This window comes from Mastigoproctus giganteus, chromosome 5 (genome assembly GCF_048544385.1).
Source record: "Mastigoproctus giganteus isolate SK-2022 chromosome 5, ASM4854438v1, whole genome shotgun sequence".
NCBI classification, from domain to species: domain Eukaryota; kingdom Metazoa; phylum Arthropoda; class Arachnida; order Uropygi; family Thelyphonidae; genus Mastigoproctus; species Mastigoproctus giganteus.
Genome location: NC_143579.1, coordinates 119,284,286 through 119,304,734, shown reverse-complemented (window position 1 = coordinate 119,304,734; position 20,449 = coordinate 119,284,286). Strand labels below are relative to the sequence as shown.

Here is a 20,449-nt window from a genome sequence, read left to right as displayed (position 1 = left end):
TTAATAACTCCACCCTTACTGTAAATATATAAAACTGACTATAAATTTGACTACGAGGCCCTCAATATGAATAGGAAGTTGATCTGCTGCTGATTGAATAGTATTGTGCACTATATGAGCAGCACAACCTACTCCAATAATTGGTTTCTTAAGATGGTTCTTTAGCATATTATAAACATTATTCTTTTTCATAGGAGACCTCCAAAAGTTGTATTAGCATTGCAGTGCAAATTTCTTGAGGGAGAAGGGAAGGGAAAAGTGAAATCATATTATGAAAAAAAAAAAAAAAAAAAAGTAGAAATGAGGTTTACAACAGATGAGTTTGGTGAAATTCAAGCAGTTGCTCTGACATTTCAAAGGCTTTTGATTGTATTTGTATTTGGCATAAAGGTCTTCTAAATAAACTTCCATCTTATGGTTTGCCAACTGTTTGGCAAACCATAAGATGGAAGTTTGTTTAGAAGAACTCTCTGACCGCTCACTGCAGATAATGGTAGATGGCTCTCTGTCTTCTAACTTCTCCACTAATGCTGGTGTTCCCCAAAGTTCAGTTTTTTCTCACACTCTTTTCCTCTTGTATATTAATGACCTTCCATTGACCGGAAATTCTGTCCATAGTTTTGCTGATGCTAGCACATTGCATTTCACCTTTCAGTTTAAGAAACCTTGTCCTGTATGGCATGTGAAAGATTTGGAAAATAATTATTAAGTCAAAGATGATGATATGAGTGAAGAGAGAATGGTGGACCCACTTATATTTTTTATAAATGACAGTGAAGTTGATACTAACAATGAATCTTTTTGCAGCAATAATTGTGATAGCAATTTTAATTGTAGTCTGTAAAAATTATTCCATTTTAAATACTCTTTTTTTATTCTTTCTGTGAAATATGCACCTATGAAATCTTCTGAAATATGGTTATTTTCGAGGCGAACAAATTTAATTTTGGTAAAGAATAAGCAGTCATAACTTTTCTTATTTAATTTATACTTTGTAAAGCAGGTTCTTTGTAATTAACATGATTTGTAGTGTCCACCCATTTTCGAGAATATAACATTTCTTTTGGTATGACGTAAATTGAAATAGATAAACACAATATATTCAGAAAAATTGTCTTCTTGGGCAGTATAGTGTTTAAAAGTGAAAATGTGCAAATTTGGTATTCTTGCTTTTATTACATACATTACTAGTAAATTAATAAGAGGAGTTTACCTCAATATAGTACGTGGAACACTTCCGTATGATACCCTCCAGAAATTAAAACGGAAAAAACGAAAAAATCGACAACTTACCGGTACATTAAAGTAAAATATAAATAATTAAATAATCAATTTAACACAATTCAAAATCAATTTAAAACAATTAAAATTCAAATTAACGCAATTAAAAGAATTAACGAAAATATTCAAAAACGATTTTTTGAATATTTTCGTTACGTTGAGTATTACAGCTCTGTTTCATACTATCTAATTACATACATTATGGCATTCAAGTGTTTTTTAACCATATTACAATGTCATTTTTAATTACACTATTTACATTTTAAATTATGGAGAACGGTACTGCAAAAATTTTAAATATTTTTAAATTGAACTATATGCATTTTTAAATATGCGGGAAGGTACCACAAAATTTTGTGATAACTATACAGTTTCTGAATTGAGAATGCTTGGTGGATGGATAAAACACCATGCTGACACATTGATGTGGTTGTCAAATAATAATTCCAGTAAGTCTGAATTTAGATAACTTCAGCTTCAAATTTTTTAAAAATTTATTTTATTTTTTTGTAATACAGTGGATTTTGGTTATTTGGGCCACCTGTTAATCGGAGCAGCCGTTTATTTGGGACATATCTTTAAAGAACAGACCCTAATAAAGAAAATAGAGTTTTCTTCACTTAATTTACAACATGCCGTTTAATCAGGGCAGGAGACTGTAGCACTCGAGATTACCCTACAATTGTCTCCAACCATACTACATGGTCTGCTCGGATTTTTGGAGGTCACAATAATAAAACAATAAAAAAATTAGCAGGTTTTGGTTTATTGGGCTTTTCTGTTAGTGCAACCTATTATAAACGGATAGTAAACTCAATCTTATTGAATTTGTGATAATACCGACACCTAGGTATTTTTTATGTGGGATTTTACGTTATTATGGTGAAATGTGTTTCCCCTTCCATGAAATCATCAATCATATAAAAAACAAATAAATTTTTAGAATCTTCTCTTCATATTTTTTAAGCCGTGTAACTTGTTACTCCCATTCTCACTTGTGCGTATTGTGTTAGTTGCAATTTACATGTACCATGTTCTTTGTTATTGATTGCTTATCTTTTTTACTGTTACGCTGTTTTAAATTTTAACCCCAAATGTCAGTGAACAGAAATATCAACTAGTTAGTATGTACATATTACAGTACAGTTGTGCCCCCATATCCACTGATTCGGTATCCGCTGATTCAGTTACCTGTGGTTAACCATTGAAAAAAAACTTAACATGTACTACTCGCGTGTCCAATATGATGCTTCCCTTTATTTTTTATGATGTTGATTTTAAATCGAATAGCTTCCCTTTATTATTATTATTATGAGCTATATGGTGCAAGGAAGCCTGAGGCTTATGCTGCACCAGCCAAAAAAAAAATTTCCGAGTTACGCTGTGGATAATATGCAGTTTATTATGCTGCTTTATTGAACAGTTTAGATATATTACTTAGAATGCACTAGAGTAAACAAGATTTTTTCTTGTTTGTAATTATTCTACTTATGTTACTTTCTGGTTTACAGTTGGAAACACGTCGAGAGACAAGTAGTTCAGTCACAGAGAAATTAAGGGAGAGTTTGCAGAATGCAACAGATCAAATTAAGGTTTGTTACATAGTGTATAAATTCATATTTAATTTTTGTAATCTTATCATGTAATCATGGAGTTGTGAAATTTAGAGATTCGTTAATCACTTATACAGGCAGAGGTGATGAAGTGTAGTCTTCATGATTTTTTAGGGCAGGAGTGGAATTTCACGTATCCCTTGGTTAAAAAATTTCATATGGTAAAATTATGTTACAACGAACTTCTTGGGTATCCATGAATTTTTTTTTTGTTGTACCAAAATTTCAATATACAGGTGACCCCCGATTAACGCTGATAATTCGTTCCGGAAAAACAGAGTGCTAAGTGAATCCGTGCTAAGCGAGCGCCACATTCCCATAAGGAAACATATGTATTTGTGAGTTGCAGTTGGTACCATAGGATATTTCCTAATCAATAATAAACGGTAGTGAAAAGATGCACAGATGTCGGTCAAAATATTTAATATTAAAATATTTGTATATATAAAATATTCTGCATTACATACGTATATAATTATGTGGTAACTACTTACGTATCAAAAGTGAACTTAAAATTCCAGTTAAAATAATGAATTTAATTGATTTTAATTGATTTAATTTAATTGATGAATTTAATCATGAAAAATGTGTGGATTTTGGGTTGAACTTTGGCCCTCTTCCAAATAAACTAAAAGGGGTATTAATTTTAAATCCTCCGCAGCGTTACCACCCAACAATAAAGTGAACCGATCCTTCGCCGCTTTGAAACCTGGCATGTTTTTTCTTCTTTCAATGTGAAACTTCTTTTAGGCATTCGTTTCCACAAAAGTCCTGCTTCATCTATGTTAAAAACTTGTTGAGAAGTATAACACATAATACCCCTCTTCAATAATTTTAACATGTTCTTTTTTGAAAGTTTCAGCTCCTTGATCTACACTAGGGGCTTCTCCCTGGATTTTAAATCTATTCAACCATCCCTTACCAGTTTTAAATGGTTCCACATTTTTTTTAGGTGAGTTTTCTTCAGATCATCATATTTGCTAATCTCTCTCTCTCTCTCTCTCTCTCTCTCTCTCTCTCTCTCTCTCTCTCTCTCTCTCTCTCTCTCTCTCTCTCTCTCTCTCTCTCTCTCTCTCTCTCTCTCTCTCTCTCTAATATTTAACTTAACTGAATTCTGCATTGGAATATATTATCTTCAATAAAATTAAAGTCTTTCCATTTCAATCCTAATAGCCGTCCTAGTTGCTTGCAGTGGAACAGCTATCTTTCCCCCTTCTAAAATGAATTCTTTATTTTTTTTATAATTGTTCTTACAGTTAAAGTTGCAAGTCCTAAATTATGGCACACATCCGTTTGTCGTTGACCGGAATCGATTTGCTTCAAAATGTCTAATGTAATTTTCAAATTCAGTCTTTTTCTTACATTTATAGTCTTCGTACTGCGCCCAGACTGTTGCTCTTTCATTCCTATTGGTCATTATTAGCTCTTCGAAAATGTAACTGCATTGGTTGCATTAATTATGATACAATGTTCAAGTAAACTGTCCATTACGCACGGTGTCTAATACTGTACTGAGTGATGACTAGACTTCGGATAAATGCATATAACGCAAATATTACAAGCAATATACGTGATAATTTTTTTAAAATGTTGATCTCGGAACTACGTAACAAGTCACTGTACTGCAATTAAATTAGCGTGCGAGAAAATTTCACAAATCGGTGTGGGAAACGTTTTAATGCTGTTTTGCTATTCATTTTCAAGCTATCAATGCCATCAAATGAAAAGATTTCGTTAAATATGCCAAAAAGGCAATCTGTAAAAGAGCGTTATAGTCAGATATGGGTTATAATATAAGAACAGCATTATAGCGAATCAGCGTAAAGCGAACCACGTTATAACGGTGGCCTGCTGTAATGAATATCTATGAAAATTATTTCAAAAGAATCATTATTTGCATAAATAAATAATGTTGCACTTTCCCAATATGTATAAATAACAATTCCTCCTGCTTTATGTTGCCTGAACATTGACTTTTAAATCAATAATTAATAAATTAACAAAATGACAAAACATGCATACTTCAAAAGTAAAAAATATTTTGTTCATTGCATGTTGCTTTGAAATCATATTTTATTTGTAAGAAATGAAACGTTCAGAAATACAGCCTAGATACAACATGGTTACTTTTTACATGTTAATAATTAAACAAGAATAATATATTAAGTGTTTTTATTAAGTCTATAGACTGTATATTTATAATAATTTAAACATGATTTATAACGTAGCTATCACATAATATAAAACAATCTAACTTAATTTTCTCCTTGGTTAACAAATTTCTTGCAGTAAAATTCCATTATAACGAACTTTTTAGGGATCCACGAAATTTCAATATGATGAATATCTATGAAAATTACTTCAAAATAATCATTATTTGTATTATTAAAAAATGTCGAGCTTTTCTGTTATGTATAAATAATAATTTCTGCTTCATTTTGCCTAAACATCAACTTTTAAATCAGTAATTAATAAATAAATAAAATGACAAAATATGCATACTTCAAAAGTAAAAATAGTTTATTTAGAGCATATGGTTTTGAAGTAATATTTTATTCATAAGAAATACAACATTCAGAAATGTGGTGTAAATACATGTTGTTGTTTCCAATGTAAACAATTTGGTGGGATTAAGGACATTCAGCATTCTGATCATATGATGCCCTCAAAGGAATTGAAATGAGGACTCATCAAGCAATCAGATGCCCAGCACAGTAGCATCATCACCAAAAGCAGGGGGTGCCTCCATACCAGGTGGGCAGGAGCAGCAGTGCATAGCGCACACTTCTTGATTAGACCGGGGTTCGAGCCCGTGACCACCGCATATCCCCGGAGCAATATGGCCTTGGTTGCTAATGCTCCTAAAAACCAAATAACAACAACCAAAAGCAGAATGCACTAGTTTCAGAGAAATCAGCTATTGTCCCTGACTTGTTAGGGAAACAGGAAATATATTGTGTACATATATTTCTTGTATACATATTCTATGAGTTAGTAAACAAATTTGCTGAAGTATTGGTTAAGTTACTAAATATTGACATTGTAGGGATATTGGAGACAGTGTCACACAGACATAAGGGATGCTGATTTTGAATGAGGAGAACACTATGTACAGAAAGAACAAACAGGATGTGGGGGAGTTGTGCCCTTAGTTAAGAAGCACATCGAATATAAGGCCGTGCACCAATTTGTTGCAGGTGGCCAGTGGAATGTTAACTCAGGTTGGCACAATGTAAACACCGGGAAAACAAAATTGACAGTTAGTCTGTTATGGGTGTAATGATTGGACAGATAGAGTGGGCTAGCAAATTAGAATGGCTTATAATTTGGGGATTTTAACTTTTCAGAATTTGATTGGATCTTGTGAGTTAGTCATTCACACATAACCAGAACTTTTTGGATTTATCGGATGACTGTTATTGCGGCAGCATTTTAGAGAGGTGATGAAAGGGTCAATGCTGATTATCAGCATTGACTCTTCATATCTTATCCAGTTAATGGAACTACTGGGCAGCAGTGACCATAATATATTGGTGTGGGATTTACATAAAGATATAACTACCATTGAGTGTCAAAATAAAGGATTTTGCTTTCAGAAATTTCTTTTAATTGGGACTACCTGGTAATGTTATACCAACTGCAGATCCTAAATGGGAAGCATTCAGAGAAGTAATCATAGAAACTACTAGACTTTTTATATCAACTAAGAGATATTATTTAAGGCTTAGTCCTAAATGGACGTCAGACAACCTGATGAGACCCATGGAAAAGAAGGGGGGGGGGATTAGTTAAGCTGAGACAGATTATGACGAGTCTTTGGCTATTAATGCCCATAGTTAAATACATAGTGTTAATGCAAGCAAAGAATTCTTTGCTTGTATTAACACTAGAACAAAGGGATAAACCAAATTGGTCTATTAGATATGATTGGCATAACCGTTGATTGTGTTCATGTTGCTAACAAACAGTAAATATTTTGCTTCTGTATTTGTGTTTGAAGATTTTAGGGATAGGAATACCAGTAATATACCAAGTAATAACAGTAAGTTAAATAACTTTGTGATAATAGAAGGAAGTAGAAGAGAGATTGTTGCAACTAAAAGTAGATAAAGCACATGGGACTGATGGAGCCTGTCCACTTATAAAGTATTAAAAGATGTGGCAAAAGAAGTAAGCAAACCTTTGGCCATAATTATGAGAGCATCCTGGATTCAGGGAGAACCTTGTAGATTGGAGATGCACAAATGTCTCTCCTATTTACAAGGGGGGGGGGAAACAAGGGCAATGTGATTAATTACAGACCCGTAAGCTTGATTTCTGTTTCAGGGGAAAATAGAATCAGTGGGAAAATAAGCATGGATTTGTCTGTATGAGGGGAGGTGATTTGTGTGACCAATCTAAATCTTTGTTACGATACAGTAACAAAGGAACTAGATGCAAAAAATAATTTTGAGATCAAATTATATTTCAGTAAAGCTTTTGACACTTCCAATTGAAAGACTGCTCTATAAATTGGAGAAGTGTGACATTATGGATAAAAGGATCTTGAATGACAGAAGATAGTGTGTTGTTATAAATAGGCACTACCCTTCTTGGACTGATGTTATTAAGCGGAAGTCCACACTGTTCAGATTTGTGTGCCCTTACTGTTATTTATTAATGATATTGATAAAGACATATCAATCTTATCATATGAGTTTGTAGATGATTTAAGGTTTCCTTGGTGATTCATGAGAGGAATGAAGGCATACTACTGCAACAAGGCAAAAATACGACATGCCAATTTTTGCCTTAAATACCATGTGCTGAGCAATGGCATTTGAGGTTTATTGTTGCAGTAGTATGCCTTCATTCCTCTCATGAATCACCAAGGAAACCTTAAGTGATTCATGAGTATTGCATAGTAGTAATCCTGAAATAGCATTAATATGCTATTTCAGGATTAATTAGGTGGTACCACAGTTAATGTGGTAGAGAACAGAAGTGACCTAGGGATAGTTGTATAGTCTGACATAATGTTCTCTTGTCTGCTATTCTAGCAGCTTGTCTGCTAGAATAGCACATGGGGTTCCGTCAATGATATACTGGAATTTTTCCAGTAGGGGCAAGGGGCTGATTATCCTGTTATATAAGGTAATGGCCAGGCTACATCTTGAATACAGGTATGCACACCTCATTTTAAGAAGGATGGTCTCTGAATGTATTCGGAAAAATGCAAAAAAGTTAGTCAAAGAATGCAAAATGATACTCTTAGCGTGAAAACTTTAGTTCTGCAAATTGCTGTATCTTGAAACTAGGCACATGTAAGGAGGAGATCTCACTGAAATGTTTAAGGCTTTAAATGGAGTGAGTGAACCAAATGCTGATTGTATCCTTACTCTGTCTCAGACAATGCACATAATGAGATATAAACTTAAATGTTAAAGGCTGGTTCCTTTGGCACATCTGCTTTAAAAGTTATACTGAAAATTTATTAACATAATGAATGATCAATTCCAAATATTAAAAAATATATATACATATGCTACCCTAAAAATTCGCTCTTATTCATTTTAAAATGCATTAATCAAATACTTAATGTACTACACGCATTCGCTTTCCTTAGAAATGTTTGCGATTTTACTTTCCTTCTGAAGAAATGAGAGGTAATCTTCCATCATGGCAGTATCACAACTTCTTTGGTACTGTTTTTTCATTCTAGATATGTCCTGATGAAAGTATTCACCTTACTCATCACTTACTTCTCCCAAATTTTGAGGTAAAAATCTGGAATGGGAATGGAGAAAATTTTATTTTCAAAGAGATCTGGCAGCCCATATTATTATAACATTGCAGTTAAGTTAGCACCAGAGATTCATGATTATCTTCTTTCCTTCTGCCAAGAAATCCAACTGTTTTAGACAATATCCAGGCTGCTAGTTCGCTATCTTATAGTTTTTTTTTCAAATTTTGTAGATGCTGCTACCAGAAGGAAACAGTTCCATCAGGTGCAGTACCTTAACAAAATCTTCATTAAACCAAGCTTTTATTATATGGCATTTCCGTAGTCAAGTGGGCAGGAGCAGCAGTGCGAAGCACACGCTTCTTGATTAGACCAGGGTTTGAGCCCGTGACCACCAAATATGGAGGATGCGGAAAGGTCAGGGAATGACCACCACATATCCCCGGAGCAATATGGCCTTAGTTGCTAATGCTCCTAAAAAACCAAATAACAACAACCAAGCTTTTATATGCTTAGATAGAAGAAGAACCTTTCTATGTTCAACCATGTAACATATTTTATGTTAATTCTCCCTGGCAAAAATTGCACCCTCTTCTCTCTGTGCAGTGTATAATGAGTGTCCCACAAACATAGACAACAACAGCATTTTGTGAAACCTCCCTGTAGTCCAGTGAGTAATCTAATCACCTAAGATTACCACAGACATTCCAAGCAAAGTCACAGTATTTTATTGCACTCAGGATCTTGGACATAGTTTCATATTCATTTCATCAATAAATATGCACCATTCATTAGGATTATGTTCGATGCCATTTCATTCAAAAGACTAACATTTTTACAGAAACATTCTTTCTTATGTAATGAAATATTTTGAAAAACACTTTGTGTGACATTTTCAATATACTATAATTTTAGTTCTAGCCTCAAGTAACTGCTGTTATAACTTAAAACCAAGAAGTGCTGCTTGCTCTCTAGATAAGTTTAAATCACAAACTAAGTTCAACTCTTCTTGCTTAATTAAATATGTGACTTTGTAATTTACTGATTGAACAGGCCTTGTTGTAGTGGTATTTTAGGATAGTCGGTTAGGTGTGATTTTTCTGGGCATTCCTGATGTTTTATCATGCAGAAATAGTAATTGTCAATGTGGTTGCATGGTTTTTGCCACATCAAGGGAGTAGCAAAAGGCATACTTTTAATTTTCATACTTAGCCAGGTCTTCATATTTGTGCTGCAGGTGATACAGCACATATGTAGAGCTCAATTTTTGTCCCAGTCACCAATATCACAGCCAAAGTATGAAGAATGTGAATGTTTAATAATATTCTATATAATTTCTTCCTCTGAGTTTTTGTTGTGAATTATCCACACACATAGTAGAAAGTGTCAGGGTGATTCAGTTATTTCTTTTCCTTCTGAAGAAACATTTTAACAGTATAATGCTAAGCAAGACACAAGAAACAAACAGTATGCAATAGTATTCAGCTAAACTGTTAATTTATTCATGCTAAAACTGTGTTCCTGTTACGGGGGTGCGGGCAGACAGACAAGGTTGAACCCTCTCCAACCTTACTGCTGTCTATGAGCACATGAAAAAAATTTTTTTTTTTTTTTAGGTAACACAACAGATCAGTATCATATGTTTCCTCTGGTTGCCTGTAGCAGAAATCATGTCCTTGTACAATTTTATGAATAATATTATTATTATTCTCTATTGGTTTCCCTAAATTGTAGTAAGGTACATACACTGGTGTTCAAAGAAAGTGCATCACCCCTTAAAATTTTAATTGTCGTCCGAATAACTTAAGTATATGGCAATATTTCTTACAGATTGCATCAGCTGTTACTTTCAGCTATATAAGCATGTTCTGCAAGAGTTGCAGTCAATTCTTGCTTGTGTCAGAATGGTGAATTACGTTTAGTTGATGCCATGAAGAAAGAGTGCTATTGTTGCTTTGTGTGAGGAAGGATGTTCTTCCTGTTAAAATGCCTACAGAGTGTCTTGTAATCAGTCGACAGTGAGTAGATTTTTTTCCAAACTCAAGAATACTGGTTCTGCTGATAGGAAAAAAGGAACCGGATGCAAACGAGTCTCTATGCCAAAACAGGACCACGTTTTGAAGTGCTTATGCCTTAAAAACCGTAAAGCTTCTTCATCTGAGGTGAAAAGAGAATGGGAAGAACGTACAGGAGTGGTAGCAAGTGCAGTAACTGTCAGAAGGTGCCTCTTCAAAAATGGACTTGTAGCCCGTCATCCTAAGAAAAAGCCCCTCCTCACACAAAAAATAAAAAAGGCCTGATTAATTTGATGTAATGAGCATGTCAAAGGGACCCACAAGCAGAGGAAGTCAGTTATTTCTTCGGATGAGAAGAAATTCAATCTGCATGGCTCTAATGGGAGACAAACGATTTGCCGTAAATGTGGTGAAGAATACCATCCAGACTGTATGGGGTCTACAGTGAAATTCCCTACCAGCCAAATGATATGGGGGTGCATTTCATATCGCGGAGTAGGTCACCTGCAGTTGATAAAAGGTTCCGTAAGTGCCAATTGGATACCTAGCTGTATTGGAAGGCAAATTGCTGCCAACCATTAGAGACCATTTCAACCTGCCAAGTAACTGCATCTTTCAGGACGACTCTGTTCCATGTCATCGGGTGAAAAGTGTAATTAGGCACTTCTGTAGTTACTTTAGCTTCATTTCTGCATTAGAAATTCAACAGTAATGTGTTTACATTTGTAACAGGTGAAAAAATGGTGGGAAGAACGGTCCATTACAACTCTTGGCTGGTCAGGAAACAGCCTGGACCTGAATCCTATTAAGAACTGTTGGCATTGTGTGGAATCTACAGTTGCCAGAAAGAAACCAAAGACCCTACGTGAACTTCAGAAAGCCATAATTCGTTTTTGGAACCACGAACTATCAGTTGATTATCATCAGAAATTGTGTGCTGCTGTCATCAGGGCCAGAGGCGGTTCAACTAAATATTAGTTTGCACCTGTTGAACTTTTCATTTTCATTTTCCATTTAAAATGGCACCTCCGTAGCTATGTGGGCAGGAGCAGCAGTGCGTAGCACACGGTTCTTGATTAGACCGGGGTTCGAGCTTGGTCTAATCAAGAAGATTAGACCGGGCTCGAATACGGAGGATGTGGAATGCCCATCGCATATTCCCGGAGCAATATGGCCTTAGTTGCTAATGCTCCTAAAAACCAAATAACAACAACAACCATTTAAAACGATAAACTGAAGCAAGTTGAGGGCTTCTGATAACATTTCAGAATTGCTGTGTTTACAAAAACTGTTGTATAAAGGTTGCAAATGCTCATTTTGGAATATTTTGAGAGTACCTGTCAAATATTACTTAGCTTTGCCTTAGCTATTTATCTTTTGTTTATATTTCTATTTGTGATGCTTGTCATTAAAGTAACACCATTGCAAAAAAGGGATAGAAATGTGAAATTCCTAAGTGATGCACTTTCTTTGAACACCAGGGTATATTAGGTGTAAACAAAAAAACCTGTGTATGTGAAAAGTGTGACATGATGTGAAATTTAAGAATTATTTTTGAAATCTACATACAAAAATTGACTGCAAAGATATTAGTGTTTGAAAATATCATGGGAACTGTTATTAGATTGGATGGACAAATGAGTTGAGTAGCTTCTCTTACTTGCTGATGCTATATAAGCTTGCTTTCTTTCCCCCCCCCCTCCCAAAAAAAAAAAAAAAAAAAAAAAAAAAAGGTAAAATTCAATATTTCAAAGTACTAGATTTTACAGGGTTACCTGTATTAATAATAATAATGAAAAAAAAAAAAAAAAAAAGTCTGAGATGGTTAAAAAAGTCTGCTGTAAAAGCTAACTATAATGAATAAAATTATTAACATGAAATCATATTAAAATAATTAATATATGGCTGAATTGCAAAAATATGTGTAAAAGGAAAAAAAAAAATTACAAAAGATGTATATTTTTGTGCGGTAATTTTATGTTTTTTTTTTTTTTTTTTTACGCATGTTTTACAATTTACAATTATTTTAATTGATTTTATTTCAGTTGGTTAGTGCTCACAGCATTTTATTTAACATAGTGTAATGTTGCCCATTATAGAGCATGGATATTGCCCTCCTACATAGGGACACAGTGGGCATCAAGAGCTCATTTTAAAATCAGCGAAATTAATTAAGAGTAGTTCACTTTTTGGGGGCTTAGAGGGGAACAGGTATCCTGTGTGTGTTATCAGACACTCAGCCTAAAACACTGACCTACATAGGGACACAGTGGGCATCAAGAGCTCATTTTAAAATCAGCGAAATTAATTAAGAGTAGTTCACTTTTTGGGGGCTTAGAGGGGAACAGGTATCCTGTGTGTGTTATCAGACACTCAGCCTAAAACACTGATGGATCCAATATCTCTCTATTACAGAAGATTTAGGAGAAGTCCGGTTGGCCTGCCTCCCTAAAATCCAGTCATGCACACCTTCTCGATGGTAAGCCCTGTTACGTCACTTAGGTGGCAACAAACATGTAGAGTGGTTCTCTTCAAGATGCCTGGTCAGCGTGAAGAGGAAAAGACCAAACCCTCCAGCATATGACAGCACGACAAAAGAAATTGCCCTCAGTGCCCAGCAGCTTTTACTCTCCCTCTTACGGCAGCAAGAGGATCAGAGTGGAAGTAGAGGGTGCTAAAAATCTCTGGGTACGACCAGGCTGCCATGCACGGAAACTGAACTTGGCCTGTTATAACGTAAGATCACTCATTGGTGAAGACAGGATATTAGAGCTGGAAAAGGAATTAGAAAATGTGAATTGGAATATCATCGGTTTGGCTGAAACAAGAAGAAGAAATGAATCACTTATAAGTTTATCAAGTGGAAATCTGTACACCAATGGAAACAGTGAAAGGAGTGAAGGTGGAGTTGGCTTTCTGGTCCATAAAGATTTTAAAAACAACATTTTGGAATTAAAAAATGTACATCACCAAGGGTGTGAAGACTAATACTCAAGATTTCTAAGAGGTACAAGCTAAAGATTATAATGATTTATGCACCAACATTGCTACATAAGCTCATGCGCTTGATTTCTTGCATCATATGCCTCTATTACTATTATCGTCCAACCATATATATCCAGAAGTTGATTAAACCTATGCCAGATCGTTGCAAGGCTGTAATTGCAGCTTGAGGAGGAACAACAAAATATTGAGGACTTATTTTGCTGATTTACGGTACATAATACTATTATGTTAATATGTAATTTCAGTTTAAATGTAAATTTAAACTGAAATGACATGTAAATTCAATAAAATGTATGTTTGGTTCTCATGATTGCCATTTACATGATTTCTCATATTTCCATTAATTTAATCATTTTATCCTTTGGGAAGATATTTAGGTCAATTAGGTATATTAGGTGGAGTCTTTTTATTGGATTTCATTCACAGATATATATATATATATATATATATATCACATCAAAAAAATGCATTTTGAAGATTTCTGTAAACCACAATGCATTACAAAACACATTATTTGCAAAATTCACAAGTGATGCAGTTTTTTTTGTCCACCGCTGTATGTTTTTTATATGATTGAAAAGAGGAAGGGGAAGCACATCTTGCCATAACATGAAAACCCACAAAATTCCAGCTATCGCTATTATTATTGCAAATACAGTAAGATCAAGTTTACTACTATAATAAATGGCCCAAAACACAGTTTATGGATTTTAACCATTCCATGGTTAAAAGAATATTAACGTATTTATCCAGTAAATCATATATTTATTTAACTATAAATACATAGGAGCTTTCGAAACATTCGTGTTTCTTTATCAACTAAAATTTTTGAACATAACGTATACAGTTATGCATGCAATGAGGCGAGTGAAGGCACGTTATTCATTAAACTGGTTTCTGGTGTTGCCACACGGACTTGCACTGTTTTACTCCAGCGTTTCTCGAGGCTTAAAATGGTTGTCTCTAAGATGTGGTGCAGTCTCATTCCTTTGCAGCGGTTTATGGATTTCGAACTGTTCAATATATTGAGTGACTCTAACCACAGACAGTGGCGAAAGTGTCGTGAGTGATATAATATTTCGTAGTCACATTTTGGATTGAGATCGTGGTGTATTGTCCTGGTCCGTGCGGCAATAATAGAAACCAGTTTAATGAATAACGTGCCTTCATTCGCCTCATTGCACGCATAACTGTATACGTTATGTTCAAAAATTTTAGTTGATAAAGAAACACGAATGTTTCGACAGCTCCTATGTATTTATAGTTAAATAAATATATGATTTACTGGATAAATACGTTAATATTTTTAGAGTTTACTACTGTTTATAATTAGACTGTGCTAACAGAAAAGAGCCCAATAAACTAGAAGCTTCCAAATTGTTTTTATTGTTTTGTGGAAGTGTCCTCCAGAAATGTGCCCCTATGCTCATGCTATCTCGTCTCGTTAAATTTCTGTTCGAACAAAAAAACTTGCGAATACAGCGAATGACAACAGTGTCTCCGACCAATACGGTTACAGTAAATGGGAAATATAGCTCTCACACGTTTGACATTATTTTAAGCTTTGTAAACTTGTTTGTTTGTTTGTTTGTTATTTGGTTTTTAGGAGCATTAGCAACTAAGGCTATATTGCTCCGGGATATGCGGTGGTCATTCCCTGACCTTTCTGCATCCTCCGTATTTGGTGGTGACGGTCTCGAACCCCGGTCTAATCAAGAATCATGTGCTACGCACTGCTGCTCCTTCCCACCTGACTATGGAGGCACCTCGTAAACTTGTATGTATTGCTGTGTGTCGCTACATTCAGCTTGCTGCCAGGTTTTACGTTCACCTGGTGTTACTTGCAGACGAAATTGCGCATGAGCCAACACAAAAATCGGTTTATAGTTACATCGTTCACTAATATATCAATTGCATCAGAGCAAATTTGCATTGTGAAAATTCACGTTATAGTATATGATATCAGAATTATTTTTTGCATCCAGTTCCTTTGTGATCACATTATAGTATCCAATCAAATTGGTCAGACAAGACTTCCCCGTAACAAACCCATTCTGTGTCTGAACTATTACTGCAGTCTTGTCTAGGTGATCCTGCATCACTTCTTTAACCAGTGACTCCATTATTTTCCCCGGAACAGAAGTTTAACTAACAGGTCTATAATTATTTGTCACCTTTTGTGAACCCCCTTTGTGAATTGGGGATACACTTGCATATCTCCAGTCCATGGGGACTTCCCCTAAATCTAAGGATGCTCTCATAATTATGGCTAAGGGTTTATTTATTTCCTCTGCTGCCTCCTTCAATATAACTGGATAGATCCTATCCACTTCTGGTGCCTTTCTTATGTTTAATTTCAACAATTTCTCCTCCATTTTGCTTTCAGTTATTACAAAATCATTTAGCTCCCTGCCAAAGTTTGATAAACTTCTGGCATTTTCCTCCCTTAATAACTCCTCAAGGATATGCAAAATACTCATCAGTTTGTCAGCTACGTGAGTAGGGTCCTCAGCAGTCGAACCATCAATGTCAAGTGGACCAATCTGATTCACCCCTTCCTTCTAGATTTTACATAAGTAAAGAATTCTTTGCTGTTTTTCTTTGCATTCTTTACTATGATTTCTCTTAATTTACTGCAATAATTAAAGACAAACACCAGCCAAGGAATAAAAAAAAAAAAAAAAAATTTACTATAAAAATAATGTGATACACTATCGGAAATATTACAATAAATTATGATAAAATAAATTACGATAAAATGTTAAAAATATAGTTAAAAATATACCGAAGCAATAAAATTATCTAAAATAAACTGGATTAAAAGCGATAAAACCTGAAGCTTTCGGAGGCTGCTGTCTCCTTCTTCAACAGTATACTATTACTGCAATGACACATCCTTAAGTAGCAGACCCATGGCACTCATGCACGTGGTCCGTCAGACACATGGGCGGCATTCCCCACGCGCGCATCGGAAACGGATGTGGCTCGGGAGCGTGTCAAACAGAACCGGTCATCCCGTCTGAGGACAACCGCCTCAAACAGCGGGTGTAAACGTGTCCCCCTGTCAATAGTATTACGACTGGATGAACCGATTCGCAAGCTCTCGAGCCACTTGCGTTCCCAAAATCCATGGGCACGGTCCGCAATGACCACGTCTTCAGGGGAGATCTGATGCTGCTTCTCCCAGAAATGCTCTGCCACAGCAGACCTCGCATAATTAGCAGTCTTAATAGCGGTCATGTGCTTGATTACACACCTTCTATATATCATGGGCTTCTGTGTCACCTTATAATTTATATGCATCTCATGCATTTTTCTTCTCTGCCATTAGTGTCATTAGTTCATTTGACATCCATTTAGGTCTAAACCTTGGACAGTATTTCTTAGTTGGGATAAAAAGCCTAATAGCTTCAATGATTACTTCCTTGAATGCTTCCCATTTAGAATTTGCAGTTGATAATATCATCAGTTGGTAAATATGTTTTCCTTCTGTAAATATCAAATGGAAAGTAACTATTCAGTTCATCTGAAACATCAGCTGGGGTATCTAACACATCCATTACATAAGAGTGGTGTCTGATTTGTCTTTCTGTTCTTTGCATTTATATATGTGATGACTTACTTATTCCCACACTCTTTGCTCTTTTTTCCGGCGATTTCTCATAATCCACTTTTCCAGCCTAACCCTTTCTGTGGCACTGTTGCAGATCAATTTGTAACTGTTATAGGCTTCAATACTTTTATTGCTCTGTCCAGTTCCTCCTTAAATTTATTTAACCTATCAACTTCCACAACGACAGACGGAAGTTTGTTCCGGAAATTAACACCCGCTGGCTAAAGGCAAATTTCCGCACATCTATTCTACATCTGTCTACATCTACATCTGATCTCATCAGAATTCAGCATGTTCAACCCATTCAAGGCCTTATACACCTCAATCAGATCACTGTGCAGGTTCCTAGTCTCCAGTCACTACAATTTGCAGAACTTAAGCCTCTCTTGGTAAGAGGATCCCTTCATTCCCCTCACCAATCTTGTTGTCCTTCTCTGTACACACTCAAGCAAATCTACATCCTTCCTAAAATGAGGCCTCCAGACTTGTATGCAGTACTCAAGGCGTGGCCTGACCATTGCCTTATACAGAGGGACAATCACCTCCTTTTCCCTGCTAGCAAAATTCCTATATATCATTAACAAAACCCCATGACCTGCCTTGGCAGCCTGTCTGCATTACTCAGAAAACTTCATATCTGACTGCACAATTACTCCCAAGTCTTTTTCATTTTCTACCACCTTAAGTGTAGTACCACACAGTTGGTACGTTCCTCTGGGGTTACTTCTACCCGTATGCAGCACTTTGCATTTGTCAAGGTTAAACTTCAGTTGCCACTTCTTAGCCCATCTGCCCAAATTATCTAGATCCTGTTGCAGTAGCACACTGCCATTACTGTCATTAACAACTTGCCAACCTTTGTATCATCTGCAAACTTCAACACTAAGCCTGATATACCATCATCAATATCATTAGTAAATACAGAAAACAACAATGGACCCAACACCGAACACTGAGGTACTCCACTAATAACATTAGTCCAAGAAGAGCAGCACCCATTGATTACCACCCTCTGTCTTCTCCCACTCAACCATCCTTTTATCCATTGTAGCAACTTACCTTTAATACCATTCTGCTCCAATTTGTACAATAGTTTTCTGTGAACAACAGTGTCAAAAGCTTTCCTGAAATCCAAATATATGATATCAAAATTATTTTTTGCATACGGTTCCTTTGTAACCATATCGTAATATCCTATCAAATTTGTCAGACAAGACTTTCCCTTAACAAACCCATGCTGTGTCTGAATTATTGCTGCAGTCTTGTCTAGATGATCCTGCAATGCATCTTTAACCAGTGACTCCATTATTTTCCCCGGGACAGAAGTTAAACTAACTGGTCTGTACTTCAAACAGGCCTCTGGGGTTGGATAAATTCATATTGTGATTTTAAATGTTTCTCACCAACCACGTATTAAAATAAGACACGGAAACTGGAATTTTAAAAAAACTATATGTTTACTGCTATATATTTACAATTAAAATAACTTTACAACTAAAAAGGATAAAATACATAAAATATATATATATACATTGAATAAAATACATTAAAATACCGGGTTAAGAGCGATAAAACTGACTGTAGCTATCGAAGGCTCCTGCCTTCATCTTCAGCGGTAGCTCCCTTGTACTGCGCTGCATCTTAAGTACCAGCAGGTTCACGGTCTAAATCACGTGTTCTATTCTCCTGTGTACTGGGACCGGAAGCGGCTTGTGAGTGCGTCATATGAAATCGTTCATCCGTTCTGAGGATCATAGCCTCAAAGAAGGGATGAATCCACAAACCTTTGTCTCTATTGATGTTCTCTTTCAAATTAATCCGCAAACTCTCGAGTCACTTGCGGTCCCAGAACCTATGCGCCCGATCAGTGATGATAGCTTCGTCCAGGGAGATCTGGTGTTGCTTCTCGCAAAAATGCTTGGCCACGGCGGAGTTACCGTAATCTGCATTCCTCATTGCCTTAGTGTGCCAGGCGCGAGTTAGTAAGGTTCGTGCAGTGGCAAGAAGATGGCTACGTGCGTGTGCTGACAGGAAGTTGGTAAATTGGCCAGCACACATAGGTTTACGATGGACTGTTGCCTTCAAGCACGTGCCCTCGTGCCGGACAAGGGTGTCTAAGTATGGTATGGTGTTGTTCGACTCTACTCGATCGTGAATTTTATGAAATGACAGAGAGTTGAGGTGGTCTAAGATTTGGTCACCTGAATTTCTGGGGATAACTACGGGGTCGTGCATTTACAAACGTACTGGATCCCATTGCCTTTTGATGTCGCTATGTGGACGATGTTTTCGTAGTTATCCCCAGAAATTCAGGTGACTGAATCTTAGACGACCTCAACTCTCTGTCACCTTTCATAAAATTCATGATCGAGCTAGAGTCGAACAACACCATACCATACTTAGACACCCTTGTCCAGCGCAAGGGCACGTGCTTTAAGACAACAGTCCATCGTAAACCTATGTGTGCTGGCCAATTTACCAACTTCCGGTCAGCACATGCACGTAGCCATCTTCTTGCCACTGCACGAACCTTACTAACTCGTGCCTGGACACACTCTAGCTCTGTAAATGAGAGGCGCACCGAAATCGTTAATGTCAAGGCGGATCTTACGAGGTCTGGCTATCCCATCAATACCCTTGGCAGGTGTGACCGACAGAAACATCCAAGGTGATGACTCAGCCACGAGCACCTTTATCCCATACTACCCAAACCTATCACAACAGGTCTGTAGAATCTTAAAATCACATGGGATAAAGTGCGTACAACTCCCAGGCAGGAAATTACGATCCCTCATCTCTAAGTTAAAAACACCCGTCCCCACCCTACTACATAACGGATTGGTCTACCGCATCTCTTGCCATGACTGCCTAGCTGCTACATCAGGGAAACTGGGAGACGGCTCAAAAAACGCCTTTCCGAACACAAAAGAGCAATCCGCTTAGCGGATGTAGAGCACTCAGCTATTGCCGAACACGTTTAGGCAACCAACCACGACATTGACCCACACCGCGATGCTGTGATTGTGCATAAGTCCTGCCATTATCTGCACCGCGCCTGGTTGGAGTGGTTAAACCTCAAATGCTCCAATACCTCAGTGAACAGGAACAGTGGTTGTCAAATCCACCCTATCACTGAAGCAACGATCCTGTCCATTGACAAACGCTGGCCACGTCCACATACATCACAGCCACAAGCTTC

At 36.4% G+C, this 20,449-nt stretch overlaps 1 protein-coding gene across 2 annotated transcripts in view; it reads left to right on the top strand.

The window, feature by feature from the left end:
- Positions 1 to 20,449, top strand: part of SMC3 (structural maintenance of chromosomes 3) — a 616,656-nt gene that overhangs the window by 113,184 nt on the left and 483,023 nt on the right. For both annotated transcript variants that reach the window (XM_090374164.1, XM_090374163.1), the window contains exon 9: positions 2,793 to 2,873. In XM_090374164.1, the coding sequence (XP_090230290.1) occupies positions 2,793 to 2,873 (81 nt within the window). The remainder of the gene's footprint in view (positions 1 to 2,792; positions 2,874 to 20,449) is intronic.